General features: G+C 48.1%; 7 protein-coding genes across 7 annotated transcripts; 4 read left to right on the top strand and 3 right to left on the bottom strand.

Moving 5' to 3' along the window:
• Nucleotides 1-260: 260 nt before the first annotated feature.
• On the bottom strand, nucleotides 261-1916 carry N7516_010061 (uncharacterized protein; the record flags this gene model as incomplete). The annotated part of the gene is made up of 3 exons (XM_057222780.1): nucleotides 261-293; nucleotides 348-1821; nucleotides 1870-1916. The coding sequence occupies 3 exons, from the start codon at nucleotides 1914-1916 to the stop codon at nucleotides 261-263; spliced, it is 1554 nt and encodes a 517-aa protein (XP_057070001.1).
• Nucleotides 1917-2873: 957 nt separating this feature from the next.
• Nucleotides 2874-4502, top strand: N7516_010060 (snoRNA-binding rRNA-processing protein UTP15; the record flags this gene model as incomplete). The annotated part of the gene is made up of 1 exon (XM_057222779.1): nucleotides 2874-4502. The coding sequence occupies one exon, from the start codon at nucleotides 2874-2876 to the stop codon at nucleotides 4500-4502; it is 1629 nt and encodes a 542-aa protein (XP_057070000.1).
• Nucleotides 4503-4664: 162 nt separating this feature from the next.
• Nucleotides 4665-5596, bottom strand: N7516_010059 (phytanoyl-CoA dioxygenase family protein; the record flags this gene model as incomplete). The annotated part of the gene is given in 2 exon segments (XM_057222778.1): nucleotides 4665-5460; nucleotides 5472-5596. 2 exon segments carry the CDS (start codon nucleotides 5594-5596, stop codon nucleotides 4665-4667), a joined length of 921 nt encoding a protein of 306 aa, XP_057069999.1.
• Nucleotides 5597-6137: 541 nt separating this feature from the next.
• Nucleotides 6138-6788, top strand: N7516_010058 (uncharacterized protein; the record flags this gene model as incomplete). Its single annotated transcript, XM_057222777.1, has 1 exon — nucleotides 6138-6788. The coding sequence occupies one exon, from the start codon at nucleotides 6138-6140 to the stop codon at nucleotides 6786-6788; it is 651 nt and encodes a 216-aa protein (XP_057069998.1).
• Nucleotides 6789-6942: 154 nt separating this feature from the next.
• Nucleotides 6943-8259, bottom strand: N7516_010057 (putative sulfate/molybdate transporter; the record flags this gene model as incomplete). Its single annotated transcript, XM_057222776.1, has 1 exon — nucleotides 6943-8259. The coding sequence occupies one exon, from the start codon at nucleotides 8257-8259 to the stop codon at nucleotides 6943-6945; it is 1317 nt and encodes a 438-aa protein (XP_057069997.1).
• A 4053-nt stretch (nucleotides 8260-12312) lies between these two features.
• Nucleotides 12313-16937, top strand: N7516_010056 (uncharacterized protein; the record flags this gene model as incomplete). Its single annotated transcript, XM_057222775.1, has 6 exons — nucleotides 12313-12713; nucleotides 12752-12906; nucleotides 12957-13015; nucleotides 13070-15387; nucleotides 15443-16091; nucleotides 16143-16937. 6 exons carry the CDS (start codon nucleotides 12313-12315, stop codon nucleotides 16935-16937), a joined length of 4377 nt encoding a protein of 1458 aa, XP_057069996.1.
• Nucleotides 16938-18474: 1537 nt separating this feature from the next.
• On the top strand, nucleotides 18475-19350 carry N7516_010055 (uncharacterized protein; the record flags this gene model as incomplete). The annotated part of the gene is made up of 2 exons (XM_057222774.1): nucleotides 18475-19084; nucleotides 19160-19350. 2 exons carry the CDS (start codon nucleotides 18475-18477, stop codon nucleotides 19324-19326), a joined length of 777 nt encoding a protein of 258 aa, XP_057069995.1. The 3' UTR covers nucleotides 19327-19350.
• Nucleotides 19351-19404: the final 54 nt, after the last annotated feature.

The raw sequence follows: 19404 nt of genomic DNA, 5'->3' as shown, positions 1-19404 counted from the left end.
TGTGATCCCATAATAGTATATCGCTCTTCTCTATTCCCCTATCTCGCTACTTCTTTTCCCTTCTTCTCGCCCATCTCCGTCTAACTCCTCTCTATCTAGCCGAGTAGCAGACATTGAGCTGCCAATGAAGGACACGTCGTATAGTGTACCACATCCCTTAATAATATAAAATTGGGATTGAAGGTGAACTATTGGACGGGATTGTGCCTATGGAGAGAAAATGACGCTAGAATTTTCGTGCTTTCGTAAACTTGAAGAGCTTAGATGGAAATGGCATTGAGTCGCATGATGACCTGTAGAATTGTGAGTCGAGTTCGCATGCAAATCAGTCGCTCAAATACACTAACCTTTTCAATATATCGAGCGCCAACCAAGATTCCATCTTCATCTTGGAATTCTCGCTCGTCGCCAAAATCAACATTCTCAGGGTCAAGGCAGGTAAGGCAGGTGACTACAACCTCAGAGTAGATAGTGCCCATTCTGCTCCTTAATTCGCCCTGCGCCAATGAGAGTAGATGGTCCTTGAAACGTGAAGGTTGAACACTGTCATCTAAAGAGTAACCGTGAATAGCAACCGGCTTTTCGCTTGCGTGGGGCAAAAGTGCCTCAGCATTCTCATAATCCACAAAGCTCTCCCAGAGCCCAACTTCAAGCAAGCAGACCCCCAGACTGTAAATGTCGTGTTGCATAATATAATCGGCCGTAGGAGTAACCCCCATGCGAGTAGGATGCTGATACAGGCTTTTCTGCCATGCGGAACTGCCCTTTCTCAAAGTATTTCCTTCTGCGGCCCGGAAATTACCGAACCCAATAAGGAACGTAGAACCTATCCCAGTAGGTCCGTTGTTCAGTAGTATAACAGTCTCCGGGCGGATGTTCTTATGGACGAAACCAAATATATGAACGTAATTGACTGCTTTCGTAAGACCCCGTGCAATTCTAAGACGATCAGATAAGGACTCGGTTCGTGCAATATCCTTTAAACTCTTCCGGAGACTGCGCGGCTGCGAAAATCCCGAAGGAACTCGGAAAATAAAGGTCAACGCCTTTGAACTCAGTTCGCCCCCGTTCTTATCTTGGTGTCTGACAACACCTTTGCAGTTGAGTAGACCAAACTCCAGAGCATCCGAGTAAGCTAGCTTCTGTGCTAGGTCGCGGCTGTCTTTCTCGAATTGTCTCAAATTCAATTCTGGGGAAAGTTCATATTGCTCTAGAACAAACTGCGACGATGTAGAAGCTCTTCCTTGCCCGATACGTGCAGTAGAGAGTGGGATATCGCAAAGTTGTAGGGATTTTAGACCTTCTTCGGGGAGGAAAACTGGTATTCTAGAAGATTCGTCGGAGTGAAGTGCGGTCCTCAGTAATCGAGCGGACGAGATTGGAGTGTGTGGGGCACCGATTGGACCACGCGGATGCGAGTGTAGTGTAGTATCAATGCCAGATGTACTCATCACAATTAGGTACCACGACGGATCAAATACCTGCTGCCAGAGCTCGAGTTCTTGAATGGCCTTATCGATCTTCTGCTGCAACAAGGCGTATTTCCATTTTCGAATTCGCATTTCATCCTTTCCAGGTCTGGTATCCTTCGAGACGGCCTCAAGGCTCTCATTTGCGATTTGAAGTTTGCTGAGAAGTATCTGAAGGGTTTCCTGTTGAATATTCCGGTGTACTTCATTTAGGGTTCCCTCAACTTGTTGAAGTACCTCGAGCTGAACTTCAGTTCGCATCCAATGATGGTTCACCCGAACCTTTCGCTCTTGAAGCTCATTGCTTGCATGAGCAAATGCGGAACATGTGTGCACCAGTAATTTCCCATATCTATCAGTATTAATAGCATGAAATATCATATCTCTACAACTCACTTACTTTAGACACAAATCCACGAGGGACAGAATCGAAATTGGGTCAACCATCTGTAGAGATCTACACGGTGAAAAGGAGAGAATTAGAACCAGCTCGATGGAATACGTGGAGCGGGGCTGTGTGAAAGATGTGATTATGGTGCATCTAACTAACTATTCAGTACTGCTGTACGGAGTGGGGTGCTCTGAAGGCCTGAAGGCAGCCAATCTCGTATCAGTAAACCCCGCTCATTCGAAGCTTGGCAAATTTGTCAGCAGTTGGGTGTGCACACTGGATGCCTAATTGTGGCTATACTGCCATTTCAATGAGAAATCTAGATTAAAAGAAGTACCTAAATACTTTGATCTTATAGTCGAGGCTTAACTTTATATATCTATTTTATCTTAATTAATTCTAGTCTTATAGTAATAAAGAATCCTTTAGTAAATAGGTAGTTAAATATCTCTTTCTATAACTATAGTTTAAGAAAAAGATTATCTTGATATTTATTTAGCTAATTAGGTATAGTTAACTAGGGGCATGTTACTCTACATTTGTATGCTTCCCTATATGAGCGAGCAGTTCCGGCCGGGGTTGGTATTACATCTCCTTCCCAGCTCAGATACTCGGACGCCATTTCACATACGGTACCAGTTGCAGGGTGCCAGCCAGTTCGGTATCAACCGGCTCGAGCATATGCCCACCATGTATTCAACCTTGGACTTTCACACCTTTGATGCACGGGCAAAGTCACATGTGCCAATGATGCTCCGTGGATAAGTGCCAAGATCTTAGTATATGCCTTGTTGCCTCAGGCTTGAAGAATCTGATGCCCCAGGCAGAAAGAGCTACCGCCACCTTTCCCGATTGGGCGAGACGAACTTTTTTGATCGGCAGAAAAAAAGATGGTCTCCATGAACTTCACGATAGCACTCTAGTCGGCTTAACTTTACCACCCATTGCTCATCCCGGGCTATCTACCTAACTAATACCCCCCGAACAACTACTGTCTATCCACCGCTGTAACCATGGCGGCCCCCGTCCTGCCTCTGCAGCAGGTCAAGCTCGCCTCGTTACCCTCGACGCAGTTAACGCCCGAGCAACAATACTGGCGAACATTCAAAAACCCGCTCCTGATCCCGTCACCGGCCAATGGCCCGGTCAATCTCATCACCCAGCCTTCCGTCCCTTCCTCTACCGCGGCATTCCCCTCTCTTACACAACCTCCCGATGTCTTCACCGTGACAACGGGCGCACGAGTCCAGATCTATTCGATTCGCACGCGGAAACTTCTGCGAACACTCACACGATTTGACGATACCGTGCGCGGTACTGATGTTCGTCCAGATGGACGTGTCTTGGTGGCAGGTGACGACACCGGTTCCGTGCAAGTCTTCGATGTGAAATCGCGCGCCATCCTCAAGACATGGAAGGACCACAAGCAACCCGTATGGGTGACCAAGTTCTCTCCCAGCGACCCTACTTCGGTCCTCACAGCCAGTGATGACCGTACAGTGCGGCTTTGGGACTTGCCATCGCAGACTAGTGCGCGCACTTTTGTCGGGCACAGCGATTACGTGCGCAGCGGTGCATTCATGCCTGGCTCAATGGCTTCTTCTGGTCTGGTGGTTTCGGGTTCTTACGATCGTACTGTTCGCCTGTGGGATCCCCGAGTTGGAAACCGTGCCGCTATGACCTTCAAGATGGGTGCACCGATCGAGACCATTCTGCCCATGCCCGCCGGAACTACAGTTTTGGCCGCGGCCGATAACAAGATTGCGGTACTGGATATTGTGGCTGGTAAGCCGCTGCACATGATCCAGAGCCACCAAAAGACTGTAACTGCCCTTGCGTTGGCCTCCAACGGTGAGAGATTGCTCAGTGGTGCGCTCGATGGACACATGAAGGTCTTTGAGACCACTGGGTGGAACCCCGTCTCCGGATCCAAATACCCGTCACCCATTCTCTCTCTGCGCGCAATTACTTCCGGAACTGAATACGAGGATAAGCACATTGCCGTCGGTATGCAGTCAGGTCTCCTGTCTATCAAAACCCGACTGTCTGGTCAGCAGAAGATCAAGGAGCGGGAACGCCGGAAGGAAATGGCAGCTTTGCTGGAGGGCAAATTGGAGGAGCATGACCGGGAAGTCGCTAAGAAGAAGAAGACCCGTGGCTCTGGATGGGAAAAGCGTCTCCGTGGACGCGATTTCATCGGAGAAGGTGTGGAGATTGTCATTGAGGGCCAGGACCGCAAGAAGCGGAAGAGAGAGCAGCCTTGGGAGAACGATCTCCGTAAGGCACGCTACTCTGTTGCGTTGGACCAGGTCCTCACCTCGGCGGACAAGACTGCGCAACTTACACTCCTCACGGCCCTGCGCCACCGCTCCGCCCTCCGCGCCTCTCTGAAAGACCGCGATGAGGTCACTCTTCAGCCTGTCCTACAGTGGGTTCACAAGAACATCCGTGAACCCCGTCTGGTCGATCTTAGCGTCGAGGTCGCCATGAACCTCCTCGATATCTACTCTGGAAACCTGGGCCAGTCCGCACAGGTCGACAAGATGGTTGAACGTCTGCACCGCCGGGTACGCGATGAAGTGGAGATGGCCCAACAAGCGTGGCAAACGAAGGGAATGCTTGACATGTTGAAGGCAACCTGATCTGACGGCCTTGAATCGCAACTTGGAGTTCGGGGTGTCTGGGATTCGCACACTCGGTGTATATGGCGGGCCATCTTTTGTACAGGGTTTGCATAAAGAATAAAAGTCGAACTATTTACCATTATTGACCGTAACATCATTCATTTGTATTCTGACTGTGTATCAAGCATTCAACTTTGAGAACCCACTAGCAGGCGGCTGCAACCAATTCCGTGCATCATACTCCCACCCCTCCGCACCTTCAATAACATGGAAGGTATAGGCATACCGACTATTCAGGCTGGTATTCTTCTCGCTCTTATGCAAAACATTCCCATGAATGAGCACAAGCGATCCAGCCTTGATATCAAGAATCTCTAGATCCTCATCTGTAGCCTCCGAACTCTTCTCCTCCTCCATGCCTTTGGGGAGTGAAGGTCCCTGATTCTCAATAAATTCCGTACCCACGTCATTCTCCTTCCTCACAAACCTCCTAGCAATGTGACCACCCTTACTTCCCGTATGCGACCCCTTGTACATACCCAGCGTCCCATTCGCCGGTCCCGCATCCTGCAGCGCATACCACCAGCCTACGGCAGAGGGTGGATCCGTATACAAAAACTCCGAATCGCGATGTGACGGCACAGCTCCACCAATGGAGGGTTGCTTACAGATAACCATGCTCTGCAGCACGCGAGGGTCGGCGAATCCCAGGGACTGCGCGACGGCAGCGTTCCGCTCGTTAAGTGATATGGCGTTGAATGGAGGAGACAAGGTATGCAGCGAATGACCGATTTTGTTGACGGCGCGGTTTTTGGGTTTCAGTAGCGCGGCGCGGCCGGTCAATGGATCCGGCTCGGTGCTGAACGCGTCTGGCTCGAAGAAGAAGCGGATCTTGTCGCCTGAGCTCAGGAAGTAGTCGTCGCCTACATGGTCGACTGTTTCGTCGCCCGTTGTGAACTGGGTGAGGGGTGGGATTCTAGTGGGAACTCCTCGAGGAGTTTGTTTGTTTCGGCGAGGAGAGTCGTGACCTCGGTTGGGGTGAGGTAGTCCGGGAGGACGAGGTACCCGTTCTCCTTGAAGGAGGCGACTTGGGCTTCGGTAAGTCCGGCCATGAGGTGCTTTATGTTCCAAAGTTGAAGATGAGTTGGTTTCGATGTTGAAAAGCGGGGGAGAGGTGATAAGCCATTCTGATACGCCCAGTACCTTATCTACGGCTTCATCCGTGCACCGGGCATCTATGGACAACGCCTACACGATCAATATATGCTTCGGTTCCTCAGCTCAACGCTCGTGGGGTATTCTCCAGACCCCTCGGCGACACCGATGGGTCTTTGCCTCTTCCATAGAGGTTAGTTGCCGCAGGAGGCAATGATGCAAGAGGCAAGTACACCTTGCCACAGGACAAGACAAGACAAAACTATATAAACATATCGGAATTGAGCAGCTTAGACATCGAAAGCAATCAATACAACTCGATGCCAACATTTCATACCGAGAAGCTTCTTCAGGCAAACCAACATCAACACATCTCCCCAAAGGTTTAGTATCAGCCTTCCTTGACCCAACTAAACGAACTCAATTGCAAAGCATTCCAAGTGGACCAGATCAACTTTTTCCTCTCCCACATTCCACCGAGCGCGGCCGTTCACCACGATGTCCGACTCTTTCACAAGTTCCTCGTACTACTACAGTTCCACAACCAACGGCAGCGACGGCAAAACTACAACCGGACACAGGTATTCGACAACCTCATACACCGAACCCGACGGCACGACAGTCGTACGTACCGCCCAGCAAGATTTAGGCCAACCAGCAGTCGTTGAAGAGCGACGTTACGACAACACAGGCCAGGAACAGCTAGCTTTACCAGAGCCCGCAGGCGGTACCTCTGCGGGTGGAATACGGCGCATCACTGAACTAGAGGATAATGTTTCAGATTCCAAAAATTTCACGTCCCAAGATTCCTCGCCTAACGTCCTGGCTGGTATTGGGGGTGCGGCGGCTCAGCTCTTGGATGGGGACGGCGAGGACGATTCGTTTAATCTGGTTTCTTCGCCGCTGGGGTCTAGAGTTTATAATCCCGTGACCGGCTCTTATAATGACCAACCCGAGTATGATATCGGTGGGGTTACTAGGCGTCATAAGGAGATGAAGGACGCTAGTGGTCGGAGGTTCGGACGGGAGGTGGATTTTGCGGCGGATGGTCTCTCGTCTTCGGCAAGGGAGAACCGCCCGTATGAAGATCCTAGTACAGGCACCAGGCTGCGGAGTGAGAGTGACGTGGATGTTAGAAATTTGCTCTAGTGTGAGTGGATTGGTGGGTATTTTCAATGCTTATGGTAAGTAGTTACACTTGCTATATACATAAAAACCAAAATGATATATCTGGTGAGTTCTTCATGCATATGTTAAGGATATCAAGAGATTGTAAACCCGAAATTTCCACGTTAATGTATGTTTAGTCACGTAGACGCAAGCGTCCCTCTGACCACCGGCTGCGCGCCTTCTCCCACCATTTGGGAATGTCGTAGGACCAGTGGCAAAGCATACCGGCAATGAAACCGATCGCATCATTTTTGAAACCTACCAGCAATCCCACAGTGATCATCATGACAGTCCAGCGGCGACTGCGGTCTTCATCGGTAAGAAGAGGGCTAATATGCTCCATATTTGACAAAAGGTTAGCGCCGGCCTGTTTGAGGTCCCGAGCACCAGAGGTGTTGAGGCTCTCGCCCACGCTAAGCAGCTCCGCGCCAGCTGCAACAACCATCACGCCGAGCAAGGCAGCAGGGAACCGCTTCAGAAGGTCAACCAAGGTCTCTCCAAAGAAAAAGCCAATAATAAGTTTCAACAGGCCGAGGAAGATCACACTTGCTCCTGAGCGAGCTCCGAACCGATACTGCGCTGCAAGACCACCAGATCCATGGCAGACGGGCATCGCACCAAACCAGCAGCCAATTAAGTTCATGCCCGCCACGCTCAGCCCGACATGAGTGATGGAGGGAGTGCGCACATCCGGCAGCAGATCATTCGCCAAGTGAACAACCGCCACAATGGAGTTCAGCGTGGTAAGGGGAATTTGACCAATGCCAGCATCCACAGCACCGACACGCCATTGAAGTGGGGTCGGAACCAGAGCGAAAGGATGCCACACCTCGAAACTGGGCATCTGCCCCGCCAATGCAGTCCGAATGATAGCAAACACCAGACCCAGCGCTAACACGGCGAGCGCATAGGGTACTCGGCGATAAATATTGGTGAGCAGAAGTGCAACAAATGCAGCAACTGCCCAGATCCGGTTATCGGCCCAGGAGGGGTTGATCCAGCCCAAGGGATGAAGCATGCTGCTGCAGGCTGCGATGATCAGGGATAATCCCGCCCCGACTTGGATACCCTTGATGACTGGAATGGGAATTACATTGGCGAACCAGTGTAAGATACCCGTCAAGCTGAAGACGAGGATACAGGCACCGACGAAGATCCCCGCCGCAGCAATCGTGCCGTTTGAGAAACTACGCGCGATTGCCACTGCAGCGATGGCCTTCATCGGCTGGACTGGTAGTGGAATACCGAAAAACACGCCCGTTAGAATATTGAAAATGCCCGAGAAAATCAATGTGCTAGCGAGGGAGACGGTGCCATTGGCAGCTAGTGCAATCGCGATAGGCAGGAATGTGCCTAGGTCGCCAAGCGAACCTGAGATCTCGGAGACATATTGGCGCTTGAAGGTGCGTAGATTATACGCGTTGATTTCGCGTAGTGACTGGATAGCCATGGCGAGATGGTAATTCCGAGTTCATGAAGTCATGAAGAGGGAGAGAGCGCGGATAGCCAAGCTTGCTTAATTACCCCGCCCCCCCAAGATCCAGTTTCAATTTGGATTCTGACGTATCACTCACTACATATGTAAATTTATATATCACAAGAATAGTCGACCGCTTATACAGCCTTATAATTTCTTTTTGGTGGTTTTCTGGCCTCCTTTGATGTATACGAAGACGGTAGAAAACATGCAGAGGACTTTTAATATATAACTAGAACTAACTAGCGATTGCTCAAGATTCTGCTGTAAATTCCAGGAGTTCCCAGCTTCCCCCGGAAAGTTTTGATAGCCAGGAGTTACATTACTGAAATATGAGCCCGATGAGAAAAAGTCACAGAATTCCAACCAGTCAATTGTCTTCAGCTACCAAGTTTCTCGTCGCTATGCATGAATATCCAGAACTTTGACTTGAAGCTTGAAGTGCAGCGCAGATTATATATGTGATCACCAAGTTGAAGACCCCGTAATACTGCCCCATTACAATCAACCAACCTCGGGAGTTCGCCGGCCCGTTAGATTTCCGACTTCCGTCGGAAACGGCGAGGAATGCGTGGATATATAAATAGCCAGTCTCACAGGCTATAGCTTCTCCACTACATTTCTTCCACTTAATTCTAGAAACCCAATTCGAAACAACATAATCTAAATCGGGTATGGCGGTTGATCCTAAGTTTATACTACTAGATACTAGTACAATAGCCCTTGACCATACAACATCCTACTATACCACTCCCGGGGTGTGCTCTCTTCTCCTGTACACCCCGAATGGGGTGTCAGGCAGTCATGGGTACCCACTGCATATGCTTTTGTATTGTGAAACCGTTGAATCAATAGCCACTTGAACTATGTGGTCATTACTGCAGATCATCTAATATATGACAGTATAATGGGGAAGTACTGCATATGCAAGATGTCATAAAGCCACTGTAGATCATCCCCTTTCTCTGTAGATATACAATGCTGAGCTGTTCCAGTAGTAAGTTACTTAATGTTTTCAAACAAGTCGTTTCCTATCTGATATCCTTCAATATTTTTCTTCCAACAACTCAGGTATTCTGCCTCCTCGTGCTCGTTGGAACAGCTACTGTCGACGAAACTGCACAAAGCCTGTGGACTACATCAACAAGGAATTGGTCAAAGAGAATGCAGATTACAAACTTCTTGACAGCAAGCTCAAAAAATGACACAAATTGTGGATCGGGTGGTTATGAAAGAGTCAAATCATGTACCACGGAAGAACAGAAACGAATCCTTTGGAAATCGAAAATGATGTGGGGAAACGGCGGATGATAAGAATGTCACAATGCAGAAGATAATGAGAGCAATAAGAGATCAGGACGTGGGCTGTACTAAGGATGTGGGCTCGTAGTGAGCGATATTTGCTTTTTTGTACAGGGTGGGTTGAATAGAAATGTGTCGGCAGTCTTTCAATGGCAAGGAGTGGAATACTTTTACCACACATCTGTAACCCTAAGATTAAGATGCCTTGGTTTACAACTCCAACTAGCTTCACACTTAACAGACATCTATTAACTCCATGTTTGCTGGGGATACTGTCCTCAATTCTCAAACCCAATAAACTCTTAGTCACATAGTTGCCACGGGCGGTCCTGGTGATTTTTCAACCTGCGTTTGCTTTCTCGCTCAAGTTCAATTCTAGTGGGGGTGATGTTGAAGGAATAACTTTTGCATAAATAGTTAACGAATCCTATTTACATAAGTATTATTCCCCCATTTGATTTTGATTTATGTTGTACAGATGTAACCCTAGCCGTGCCAAGCGCCCAACACACCAGGTCCCCTGGTGTCGGTGCGCCCCAGTAAACGCAAAATTCCCAGTAAACACAAAATCTAGAAAATAAGTATCTTTTATATGACTTACCAATACAAAAGGTACTTAGGTACCCCGTTAGTATAACACACTTTTTCTCAGCCATCGAACCAGTTAGGGCAAATATAAGGAGATATAGATAGTATGAAGTAAGTCTATATTAGTTTCCTAAACTTCGATAAAGAATACTAAGTATACTAAAATAAAGAAATTATCTAGGCATCTAACCATTATACACTCTATGTAGTGCTATTTCTAAACAATTATTCTTCCTCCATATTAAATACTAATAATTAATACTACTATTAAATCAATTAAGCTAGACTCGTACTATATATCTGTATACTTTCTATTACTTTAGCTAGTTTGAGGGCTGAGAAAAAGCATATTATATAAATCTAGAAATTAAGTACCTTTTGTATCAGTAAGTCATACAAAAGATACTTAATTTATAGAATTTGTGTTTACTGGGAATTTTGCGTTTACTGGGGCGCCCCAACAACCGGTTCCCGGTTGTTGGGCGCTGGGCACGGCTACAACATAACTACATAAGATCTCTATCCACAATTTTAGCCCATGTTATTGACTCCGTTTGACAACGCAAGCCTTATAATTAGAACCTGCACGTGGCTTTTGTTATGGATCCAAGCTAATAAAATTGATCACTTAATTGCTGTATTCCAAGGTTATGTGCTTGTTATGTGTTAGTTCTATAAACAAAGAGCACAGCCATTTCAAAATCGTAGGGAGAGTAGGGAAGGTACATGAATGTAGCCAACCCACATCGTCAAACTATGCAAACATCCATATATATTACCAAGTGAGAGCAAACATATCAAACAAACAAAGAATGATCTTCAAGCATGTGATAGCATGTGATCGCATAATCGCGACTAAGGGTGAATAGTTACATGGTTAGTTAGTGGGTCTGCCAAGTGCCACCAAGTACTTATTTGGTAACTAGTACGAAGTACTGTAGATAATGTCACTGCGAGATCGATAGTTAATCGATCGAAAACGGTATTTGTTTATAGGGCACATTCGACAACAGTCCGTACCTACTACATACATAATGCAGGAATTATGCAAGACCCATGGATGGATGTCGGGATAGCGGTCTACTAGATGTGAAATATTAACGCTCTCAGATGCACAAAATATGGCATATCAGGGTGCGTTGTATAACTCTTCTCGGGTACAAAAAGAGGTCCAGTGAATCACGAATTGTAATCGAATCTAGAATCTCGGACTTGTTTCAAAGTTATAGAATGGACCGGTTTGTTCCCGAGCCGATACCCCACTCAATTCGACCGAATTTTCATCCGAGTCTTACCTAGGTAGATGCATGTAGGTAATCTGATAATTAATTCAGGTGTTCATTATTATTTTGTATGTTGTAATCATTGGGGGAAATTAAGGAACAACTGAAAAAAAGGCCCACATGTGGAGTAAGAAGGTTCCAGAGTGCTCGTAAACGTCGCAAGCTCTACTGTGTTGATAGGCTTGGCCACCTTGCGGTCCGATCATAAATTCCAATATTACCTAGTTAGTGCTTAGTTATGTACAGAAGGTGGATCTATTTCAGGGATTGTGCAGGGTTTTTGTCCACGGGTGCCGAGCAAAAAGTGGACCGGGGGCTCGGGATCTCCCAGGTCCGACCTCCCGGCTCCTGGGGTCCAAGAAAGATCCGCTGACTCATCACGAGGCTTAGAAATTCAGAGTTTGATGGCGTCAAGCCCGAGAGCGTAGGGCAATTTAAGGCTAAGATGGCTATGATGACTATGATAACTCTAGGCTCCCTTTTGCCTCGAAATTGCTCATCCGAATTGAATGTCCATTTACCCAATCATCGCTAGGAATACTACTCCGTAGTAAGGTCCAGCTCCACATATATATATATTTTTTAATATTTTTAATATTTTTGATATTTTAATTTATTTTTCTCGGGATTTTTCTTCAATTGCTCCGACCGCCGACCCAATCCACGGTTCCATTACAATGTAGGATGTCATCTAAAAACGGAAATAACCACAGACTTTAAATACCTGATCACCCCTCTCCCCCCTTGGACTGATTTTCCATAAATAATTTGGTTTCGAATATTTCCGTCAAACATCTCTGTGCGCTTAAATTTCCCCCCGAGATCGTGGTCCATTATATCTTGGCTCGGCACCATGTCATCGGACACAAGCTCCCTGGAGCTGAGGGAAAAGCGTGAACCAACGCCTCCTCATACTGGAGATGCATCAACTCTCGGCGACTCTCCTATGGCATTCATCGATCAAGATGATGTTGAGACTCTCACTAAAATAGCTACTCAACGGTCTCGCCGACAATCCACCCCTGGAACCACAGATGCCCTGGCAGTCCTCGCTCAACAGGACCCATCTCTCGATCCCCAATCCGGAAAGTTCGATTTGCAAAAATGGCTCCAAGCAGCTTTCAATGATATGAGCCGAGATGGCCGCTCGGGACACACATCGGACGTCGTTTTCAAAAACCTCAATATATATGGATCGGGCGCGGCGCTGCAGTTCCAAGAGACAGTCACATCCACCCTGACTGCCCCTTTTCGGTTGCCTCAAATCATTCGTCAATCACACTCCCCCAAAGGCGAATCCTCAAGGATTTCAATGGTATTTTGAAAAGTGGCGAGCTGTTGCTTGTGCTTGGTCGACCAGGTGCCGGCTGTAGTACACTTCTGAAGTCTATGACTGGAGAGCTACATGGTTTGAATATGGATAAGGAGAGTGTCATCCATTACAATGGTAAGACTCGCGCTCCAACACAACTCTACAATCCAACTAACAATCACCAGGAGTCCCTCAACCTCGCATGATGAAAGAGTTCAAGGGCGAACTCGTATACAACCAAGAGGTATATACCCTTCGACACTGCCAATAGACATATTGCTAACTTTGAATTACACAGGTTGATAGACATTTCCCTAATTTGACCGTCGGTCAGACTCTGGGGTTTGCAGCTGCAACACGAACTCCCGCTCATCGGTTCCAAGATATGTCGCGCATAGAATACGCCAAATACATGGCTCAGATCATCATGGCTGTCTTCGGACTGAGTCACACATATAACACGCGCGTCGGAGACGATTTCATCCGTGGTGTTTCGGGTGGTGAGCGAAAGCGTGTCAGTATTGCAGAGATGGCCCTCGCCCATGCTCCAATCGCTGCCTGGGACAACTCTACTCGAGGATTGGATTCCGCCACGGCATTGAAGTTTGTCGAGGCTTTGCGCCTGTCCGCTAATATCACTGGCTCGTGTCACGCGGTTGCTGCTTATCAAGCAAGTCAAAGCATCTACGATGTATTTGACAAGGTGATTGTACTTTACGAAGGTCGCCAAATCTTCTTCGGTCCTGCTGCTGCAGCCAAGTCCTACTTTGAGCACCAAGGCTGGGATTGTCCGACTCGACAGACCACCGGAGATTTCCTCACTTCGATTACAAATGCTCAGGAGCGGCAAGCGAAGCCCGGCATGGAAAATCGTGTTCCCCGTACGCCTGAGGACTTTGAAGCTGCATGGCTCAAGTCGCCTGAATACAAGCAATTGCTGAATGAAACTGCTGAATATGAGGGACAAAATCCTGTGGGACATGATGTGCCCGCTGTCGCTGATTTCCAGGAATGGAAGCGCGGCGCGCAGGCCAAACACACCCGGCCCAAGTCTCCATACATCATCAGTGTTCCTATGCAAATCAAACTCAACACCGTTCGCGCCTATCAACGACTCTGGAACGATGCTACCGCAACTATCTCTACAATCGTCACTAATATCATCATGGCTCTGATCATCGGATCAGTCTTCTACGGGACCCCGGATGCAACTGCAGGCTTTACGTCCAAAGGTGCAACTCTGTTCTTTGCTGTCCTCCTCAATGCTCTCACCGCAATGGCCGAAATCAACAGTCTCTACTCACAACGCCCAATTGTCGAAAAGCATAACTCCTTTGCCTTTTATCATCCTGCCACAGAAGCCATTGCTGGTGTACTCAGTGATATACCAGTAAAGTTTGCATTGTCTGTCGTGTTCAACATCATTCTATACTTCCTGGCCGGTCTGAAACGGGAACCATCGAACTTTTTCCTCTACTTCCTCATCACTTTCATTATCACGTTCGTCATGAGTGCCGTCTTCCGCACATTAGCCGCTATCACCAAAACCATCTCACAGGCCATGGGTCTGGCAGGTGTCATGATTCTGATCCTCGTTGTTTACACCGGTTTTGTCCTCCCTGTTCCATCTATGCACCCGTGGTTCGAATGGCTTCATTACCTCAATCCGATCTACTACGCCTTCGAGATCCTGATTGCCAACGAGTTCCATGGTCGCGACTTCCCTTGCTCATCCTATGTTCCTTCATACGCCGATCTATCAGGCGATGCATTCAGTTGCACTGCGGCTGGTTCGGTGGCAGGCTCTAGAACTGTCAGCGGTGACCGGTATATTGAACTGAACTACTCCTACAGCTACAGCCATGTCTGGCGAAACTTTGGTATCCTGATGGCCTTCTTGGTCGGTTTCATGCTCATCTACTTCATCGCAAGCGAGCTGAACTCCGCTACTACAAGCACTGCCGAAGCTCTGGTCTTCCGTCGCGGTCACGAGCCTGCCAAATTCAAGTCTGGATCCGATGTTGAAAGTACCGAGCCATCCAAAGCTCCTGCTGCGGGTACAGAGGACAAGGGAATGGGTGCTATGGAGGCTCAGACAGATACCTTCACTTGGCGTGATGTGTCCTATGACATTGAGATTAAGGGCGAGCCACGTCGTCTCTTGGATAACGTTTCCGGATGGGTTAAGCCTGGAACGCTCACTGCACTCATGGGTGTGAGTGGCGCTGGTAAGACGACTTTGCTTGATGTATTGGCACACCGCACATCGATGGGTGTTATCACCGGTGATATGTTTGTCAATGGCCGTGAACTTGATGAGAGTTTCCAGCGAAAGACAGGTTATGTTCAGCAGCAGGATCTTCACCTCGACACTGCTACTGTGCGTGAGTCTCTGCGATTCAGTGCTATGTTGCGTCAACCAGCCTCCGTCTCGGTTAAGGAGAAGTACGACTATGTCGAGGATGTGATCAAAATGTTGAAGATGGAGGAATTCGCCGAAGCCATTGTTGGTGTCCCTGGTGAGGGTCTGAATGTCGAGCAGCGCAAGCTGTTGACCATCGGCGTCGAATTAGCCGCCAAACCCAAGCTGCTACTCTTTTTGGATGAGCCTACCAGGCAAGTACCCTAACCAACAAATTCTCATGCCTTTCAAATACTAACCCTGTTTTAGTGGTCTTGACTCTCAGAGCTCTTGGGCTATTTGTTCATTCCTTCGCAAGCTTGCCGAGCACGGCCAAGCAGTTCTTTGCACAATTCATCAACCCAGCGCCATGCTCTTCCAGCAATTCGATCAACTACTGTTCCTTGCCCGAGGTGGTAAGACTGTGTACTTTGGTCCGGTCGGAGACAACTCTAGCACAATGCTCGAGTACTTCGAGTCCAACGGTGCGCGTAAGTGCGCGGATAGCGAGAACCCAGCTGAATACATGCTTGGCATTGTCAATGCCGGTAAGAACGACCAGGGCCAGGACTGGTTCGACGTGTGGAAGCAAAGCAACGAAAGCAAGCAGGTCCGGACTGAGCTCGAGCGAATTCATAATGAAAAGGCAAGCGAGCCCTCTGCTGTCGATGATTCCTCTCAAGGCCACTCTGAATTTGCCATGCCATTCTGGTTCCAAATAATCCAGGTCACATACCGCGTGTTCCAGCAATACTGGCGCATGCCAGCCTACATTCTGGCAAAATGGGGACTTGGAATTGTGTCTGGTCTATTTATTGGTTTCTCGTTCTATGGTGCCAAAACGTCACTGCAAGGCATGCAGACCGTCATCTACTCTCTCTTCATGATTTGTACAATCTTCTCGTCATTGTCGCAACAGGTATGTTCGAACCCAGAATTCAAGCAAGTGAACATACACTAATCTCACCAGATCATGCCCGTGTTCGTCAGCCAGCGATCGCTCTACGAGGGGCGTGAACGTCCTAGCAAATCCTACTCCTGGAAGGCTTTCCTCATCGCAAACGTCGTTGTTGAGATCCCCTTCATGGTCGTCATGGGTATCTTGACCTACGCCTCCTACTTCTATGCTGTCGTTGGAATCCCCGACTCGACCACCCAGGGAACTGTCCTCCTGTTCTGCATTGTCTTCTTCATCTATGCCAGCACCTTCACCCACATGGTCATTGCTGGTCTCCCAGATGAAACAACCGCCAGTGCAGTAGTTGTTCTTCTCTTCGCGATGTCTCTGACGTTCTGCGGTGTGATGCAGCCTCCATCTGCCCTCCCCGGCTTCTGGATCTTCATGTACCGTGTCTCGCCATTCACATACTGGATCGGTGGCATGGCTGGCACACAGCTTCACAATCGTCAAGTGGTATGCTCAACCGCCGAACTATCTGTCTTTAGTCCTCCTTCTGGCCAGACTTGCGGAGAGTACCTCATGAAGTATATCACCGCTGCGGGTGGTCAGCTGCTCAACCCCGAGGCTACGAGTGATTGCAATTACTGCTCTCTCGAAGTCGCAGACCAGTACCTGATCACGGCCGGTATCTCCTATTCCGACAGGTGGCGCAACTTCGGCATCATGTGGGCTTTCATTGGTTTCAATATCTTCGTTGCTACTCTCATGTACTACCTTGTCCGTGTGAAGCGGTGGAGCAGTGCCGATATGAAGGAATCCGTGATGAAGCTCATTCCTGGCAAGAAATCAAAGGCTGCCAACTAAACTTTGTTACTGCCTTTCTTGCTAATATTCGTCATTCTTTGTCTATATTCGATATTCCCTTGTCATTTTTCTCTGATCTTTTTGTCCGTTCTTTCAAATGCCTTTTTGGCTATCCACTGACTTTGCCGTTTATCTCTCACATTTTGTCACTTTACGTCTCTTGCACTGCACTACTCAAAGAGAAAATATTTATTTAATAGACTATACATATACACATACTAGACACTCTGTAATACAAATTTGAACTTCACTGCACCCAATGTACCACCCGCAACCTCAAACCTATGCTCGCTACCCCCGAACAATGGCATTAATCATGTCACTACCAGGCCGTCAGCCTAGAAGTGGGTGATTATCAGTCGCTTTCCAGTATACACTATTTGGATGTCTGTTCGGATTTTATCCCCAATTTTCTTGTAGTATGTGACTTGGATGATGTGTTTGCTATTGTTGCTGTGTCTCAAGGAGATCTAGTTTTAAGATATATAAAGTAAACTGGTTGTTCATTGGGGTGTTTCGGCTTAAGTGTAGCTTTGATGTGACAATAATTGACCAGGAATTGGCATTTGATCTGTTTGTGGATGTAGCTATTGTGCCTTCCCGATTCAGAAGTTGTGATGTTTGCCCCAACATATAAATTCTCTCTTTCTTTCACTTTCTCTCTCTCTCTCCCTCTCTCTCCCAAATTGTTACTTTACAAGGATTTCGACAGCAGACTCACCTGCAACGAGCAGCTTTACAAGGGCTTCGACAGCAGACTCACCTGCGACGAGCAGCACTGAAGGAGGAAGGGCAGCGGGCTGCCACGGTTCAAGATGCCAGTGAGGATCCATAAAGAGGAGGAATTGTCTGTTACTGGTGAGAGAAGTAGTGGGGATGCTGCACGGGCGACCGTTTGAGCACATCAGAGTAGGAAGCACACCAGGACTCTTTTCTCGGACACAGTGGGCGTTCGTCTTCTCAAGCCTCGGCGTTCGCTTAAGCAACGGATAAAAGGGAACTGATTTTCTGGTGCTGTGGACTCTGGTGAAGTGGGTTTCGAGGGAGAAGGCGGGTGGTGGGTTATTTTTTCTTTTTTTTTTTTTTTTTTGCTCTGTGATGAATCGGTCTTGATGATGTGAATCATCCATCGGATCTGGCGACACCCTCTGTGGCGGCCGGGCAAGCTTGATCGGAGGCTCGCAATTGACCTACTGAGAGCAATTTTTTTGTTACTTGATTCTTTTCTTGTGTGGTATCCTTGTGGGCTTGTGGGTGGTGGGTAATTAACTGATGAATCCGTTTATTTGTTTTAAAGACAATTGAAATTGGGCTTGGCTTGTTTGTAAGAATATATAATACATGTGCCACTGCTTGGCTAATTATTCTTTTATCTCAGGAGGATCAATTTTATAGATCGGAGGATACTCAGAACGAACCTTATCTGTCGTATCAGTAACGCACAGACCAATGACCCATAGGTTACACCAACGTCAGGGCCGTCAGGACCGTAACACCGCGAATCGTCCGACAACCCCCAAGGTCCCAAAATACCAACATGGATCCCGACACCGGCATCCCCGCTGAAGCCGAACCCTCCGTCTTCAGCTACGTTCTCTCCTTCCTACTCGTCGGCGTCGCATGGGGCTTCACAACCCCCTTTATCCGCCGCGCAGCAGCAGACTTCAACGCCCGACAAGAGAAGCAAGCAAACGAATCAAACACGCGAGGACGCTCCCAAGGGTCACCAGAAACCGGGTTCACAGATGCCGTTGAGGGACAGGAATTGCTCTCTCGGGAGAACGAACACCGCGACTCCGACGACGAGGAAGGCGTGCGACGACGGAGTACGAGCAGCAGTGATGTGAAGCGGAAAGCGAAGACAGCGGGCGCGGATACGGGACTGGATAGTGGAATTGCTGGACAGAGTGCTAGTCGCGATACTGCGGACGATAGGGAAGACGGCGCAGATGAGGACCAGGACCGGGATGATATACCCACGCCGGCGTGGAGACGTGGGACGTCTGTGAAGCAGTCGTGGCTGCGGACGAAGATTGTTAGTGTTTTCTGGACGGTTGTTAATCTACTTCGCACGCCTGCGTATGCAATTCCCTTGGTTATCAATCTCACGGGGAGTATTTGGTTCTTTTTGCTTGTTGGGAAACATGGTATGTGTCATTCCTTGGAGTTATTGGTGATGTTGTGGGTTTGAGGTGTGGGATTGCTAACTGGTTGCTTTGTAGAACTCTCTTTGACTGTGCCGCTTGCGAACTCGAGTGCGTTCTTGTTTACTGTTCTTGGAGAGTGGTATGTTGAGCGGAAGGTGATTGCGAGGCAGACCTGGTTGGGCATGGGCTTGGTACTTGGAGGGATTGCGTTATGTGTGCATTCTAAGAACCAGGTTTCTTGAAGTTGATTCGATTTGGGATTAGGGCTAATTTATATGGTGTCGATATATTTGGTGCATGCTAGACACTTAATAGAGCAA

This window comes from Penicillium verrucosum, assembly GCF_028828655.1.
Source record: "Penicillium verrucosum strain IBT 35672 chromosome Unknown utg000004l_segment0_segment0, whole genome shotgun sequence".
Lineage (NCBI taxonomy): Eukaryota > Fungi > Ascomycota > Eurotiomycetes > Eurotiales > Aspergillaceae > Penicillium > Penicillium verrucosum.
This window is presented reverse-complemented; position numbering and strand designations above follow the sequence as displayed.